General features: G+C 31.8%; 1 protein-coding gene across 1 annotated transcript; it reads left to right on the top strand.

The window, feature by feature from the left end:
- The first annotated feature begins 2,611 nt into the window (after positions 1–2,611).
- LOC106356541 (zinc finger Ran-binding domain-containing protein 2-like) lies at positions 2,612–4,195 on the top strand. The gene is made up of 3 exons (XM_013796279.3): positions 2,612–2,852; positions 2,945–3,376; positions 4,025–4,195. Exons 2-3 carry the CDS (start codon positions 2,971–2,973, stop codon positions 4,033–4,035), a joined length of 417 nt encoding a protein of 138 aa, XP_013651733.1. The 5' UTR covers positions 2,612–2,852; positions 2,945–2,970; the 3' UTR covers positions 4,036–4,195.
- Positions 4,196–4,418: the final 223 nt, after the last annotated feature.

The raw sequence follows: 4,418 nt of genomic DNA on the forward strand, positions 1-4,418 counted from the left end.
TAGGAAAATGAAGTAGAGAAGTTCCGTAAGATAGTACTAATTTTTTTTCCATCATATATATAGCACAAAAAAGATAAAATGACAAAAGTAAAATTTCTCTAAACAAGTGGGATTTATGATTTTTTAAAAATATATTAATATTTAAAATTTAAAATTTAAAATAATAATTTTAAAATAATTTCAAATTATAATTGAAAAATAAAGTTTGTATTGAAAAAAGTTTTTCCAGTTTAATTTATTTAAATATATTTATATTTATAAAGTAAAAATAGAAGGATTTTTTATTTCTGTAATTAATTTTCTTACTCATTTTTTATGTGTGCTTTTAGTAAAAAAAACTTATTTTAAAATGTTTTGGAAAATTTGCTGTAACAATATAATAAATAAATTTATTAATTTTTAGGTTTACGAACAACACTGCATCACAGTTGTTCGGCATGTTGCCATTAAGACATTTAGTCTTTCCAATTTTCAATTTGAGAAGGCCATGTGAATGTTGAAGTAGCCGACACCAAGAATTTTAAATCGGACATTTTAGGATAACGTAGAGAATTCATGCTCGAAATGGTAACAGCTATTTGAACTTAATTTGAACCGGTTCATGTAGGGAAGAATGAACTTAGACATGCGTAAGTGAACACTGATTGGTATTTAATCGCTTTTGAATTATTGAAGAAAAAGAATAAAAGTGAGAGAAGAATAAATCGGCATTATAATAAAGAATAAATTCTAACTGAATTTAGTATATATAGTTCTGTAACACTTTAATACTGGTCGCGTTATGGCTGTCCCATATGGCCCTATGCAGAAGAAGATACACCCGGGGGAGTCTCATCTATCTTTTATGGATAACAAACTAAATATATATTTTTGTTTTTCTTTTTTTGAATGTTCCTTTATCCTTGTTAACAAGATATTGTACGCATCATTTATGGTAAAAAAAAACAATACGGCATGCCCAGAGGCAATGTATAATATTGCCCATGTAATTAAAAGAAAGTGACAAACATAATACTTTTTTATTAAAAAAACATAATACTTTATGTGTTTAGCAAGCAGATCTATGCATGTATTTAAGGAGTATTCAAAGCTAGAAAGGGAAGGTTAAAGATGCAAAAATCTGACGAACAACTTGGACTAGTTAGAAGTGCAATAGGATTTACAGCTACATCAAGTTTGACAAATGGAATGATTGAGATGTATCTGATGAGCCGTTGACTTGGAAACTGAAGTTGAACCCTATCTGAAGCTGACCTAGATGTTACTTGGAGACGAAGTTGTTGCAGATTTATTTTAGAGAAGAAAACTCAATGAGGAAAATTTCCAAAAGACAGTAGCAGAGTTTTAAATAATATTCCAGTTTGGAATTTTCACATCTCTTTGGGAACTAAGGTTACTCGACTCGCTACCATTAGGGTCTTTAGCTGCATATAAGGCTTATCACTTGCAATTGTATTCTTGACATAAGTGGGTTATCATAGTTTATAATATGAGTGAAAACACAAAAGGCTAGGTGAAAGATTCTAAGATCGTGTATTTGATTTATTACGCGTGAACGTAGCTTAACAAGCAATGTGTTCTTGAGTTTATTAATTGCTTTGTTTTAAAAGATCTTTGTAAGTTACATTAAAAAAATCTGGTAACATATCTCTTTTTGTAGAGATATTTTCTGTTGTATTATGTGTTAATCGTAGTTTTTGTATTTAAATTTTAAATTCTAACCGGTATTAGAATTCAGTAGGTCGATCTCATTCTTATAAAAAAAAGACTTTTTGTTATTAAAATTTTGATAGTTACTTTTAATGTATGTTTTATGTGATGGGTAAATGATCTTTGAGAAACGAATGAGTGCCAATTTTCTCTTCGTTTGGGTTTTCATTGTAAATGGTAAAATGTTCACGGCATAACTTAACATTTTTTTTCTTTGGTCAAAAAGTTTAACTTAAATATCCATATATAGTTTATATATATTGTAATTCACAACATAATAAAACGAAACGGATAATATATATACGATGTCGAAATCCAATATGGAGCTAGGTACGAAGGGACACGAATGAAGGGCAGAATTGGAACAAATGGTTATTGGGGGGCAACAGAAAAGAATAATACCCCTTCATCATCTTCTCTTTTACCCACAATAATGCAATTGAGAATCACTTTAAGCCCTCAATGGTGCTTCCGTTATTTCCCTCCTAATTTATCTATCAACGTTCTTTTCCTTCACGTGAAATAGAGTTTCAACTTTTGTATTTAAATTGGCATCCGATGTCTTCTTGTTTTTTTTTTGACTAAAACCGATGTCTTCTTGGCCGTAATATTTGAATGTAGAAACGTAAAAATATTTTCCTAATCCCATGGACATGATAATGGTGCCACAAACCGAATATGACTGGATCATCCAGAAACTTTAGTTGATACATTTGAAAATTAAATTACAAACAATTCAAAATTATGATATTTTCTTAAGCTTTTAATTAATATATATGAATATACGGGATCTTTCGCCGAAGCCCAAAATAATAGCCGGGGCCTGTGAAGCTTGAGAATTCTTGCTATTAAAGGCATACTGGCCAACTATAATCGAAACCGCAGTTGGACAACTCGAATCGGAGTCGTCCAAACACTACCATATATTTGGTTGACCACCTCGCCACATCACAAGGCTAATTCATCCGTGTTAATTTCTTAGTTTAACTTCTTTTACAATGTCCTCATGTTGCAGAGAAAGTTGATGGAATCAGCATCTACCTAAATATACATTCTCATGATAATGCTTATATAAAGCCATGTTCCTCAAACAACCAATTCCACCACTTCCTTTAGCTTACTAGTCTCTTGTGTCTTCTCAGGTTCGGCCTTCTCTTTAAATCCAGTCTCCTTCATATATATAAGATTTTACTTTTTTAGTATATTGGCTAAATACTATAAGTAAACTTTTCAGGTGTTTAGAGACTTATATATAGAAAGATGAGCTGGACAGGAGGAGACTGGCTATGTGGGGCGTGTCAGCACGCAAACTTCAAAAAAAGAGAAGCATGCCAGAAATGTGGATACCCCAAGTTTGGAGGGGTAGATGTGTCAACGTACTTGTACAATAGGACTGAGGTTTTGGCTGGTGATTGGTATTGTGGTGCATTGAATTGTGGGAGTCACAATTACGCAAGCCGCACAAGTTGCTATCGATGTGGAATGATCAAAGTCGAGTATACAGATCAGTACTACGGAGCTCAAATGGTTGCTTACGGGAATGATGCCGGGGCTTGTCCTCCCGGCTGGAAAACTGGCGATTGGGTTTGTCCAAGGGTCGGTTGTGGGGTTCATAACTACGCTAGCAGGGTTGAATGCTTCAAATGCAAGACAACAAGAGATTACGGTGCGTCAAATTTCTCTTTCTCAATCAGGATAAAACGATCTATTATTCTAAATAAAACTGAAATACTTAGTTCCAAAAAAATTAACTATAACTTTATATATATATACTTTAATTTTTGATAAAACTTGAATTTCATTGATGAACAATGTGCAATTGATACAAGCTACCTTGAATCCCATACTGCTTGATAAAGCAATTGGGTGGCTAAATATCCCAAAAAGAATAAAAAAAGATACTTAAACCACAAATAGGTTTAATCCAGCTCCAAAACCATGACTAAAGCTAAGCAATACAGATTGTAAGAAACAACAATTTCATATTTCATCCTAGATGGCCCAAGTACCAAGCAAACAACAATTTCATATTTCATCCTAGATGACCAAAAGAGAGTTAGCCGGAGAACAACACTATAACTTTATATTGCTTAAATATATAAATGAATGATGTTAAAAAAAACTTTATATTGCTTAAATGAATTAACTTAATCACTTCACTAGAAAAAACAAAACCGAAAGCTCGATTGAACCCCCGTACTTTTTACTTTGGACTGAAAAATGCTTATTCATCACTGTTTATTCTTTGGAATGTTATTATATACAATTCTACCATTGGATTGACATATTTTTCGTCTCTTATTTTCTTCTCTAGGTGGCGTCTAGATGGAAGAGAAAGAGGAATCACCATTTTATTGTAACTGTAATTGTCACGTATTTTCAACAAGTGTTACCAGTTTCTAACATGCAAGACGCCTTCTTACGTTGACTGATAATTCTTCAATTTTGTGCAAATCACAAGATAGTAACAATTTTATTCGGATTAGTATTCTTAGCACAATATAAGACTAGATACGTGAGTTAAGGCTACCTTAATAAATGCAAATATATATATATACACAAATAAAGACAATGGATTATTTTGAAGAGCTTTTTTCCCCTTTTTATATACCATATCGAAAATGAATATAGTAGAATACAAAACAAATAAAATGTATTAGCAGATACAAAAAATCAAGTACTTTTCTTTTGTTCTACCGTTTGTTTAA

This window comes from Brassica napus, chromosome A7 (assembly GCF_020379485.1).
Source record: "Brassica napus cultivar Da-Ae chromosome A7, Da-Ae, whole genome shotgun sequence".
NCBI classification, from domain to species: domain Eukaryota; kingdom Viridiplantae; phylum Streptophyta; class Magnoliopsida; order Brassicales; family Brassicaceae; genus Brassica; species Brassica napus.

Bases quoted from the DNA above. Each gene is read 5' to 3' on its own strand.
- LOC106356541 (XM_013796279.3), top strand. From the start codon at position 2,971: ATGAGCTGGACAGGAGGAGACTGGCTATGTGGGGCGTGTCAGCACGCA.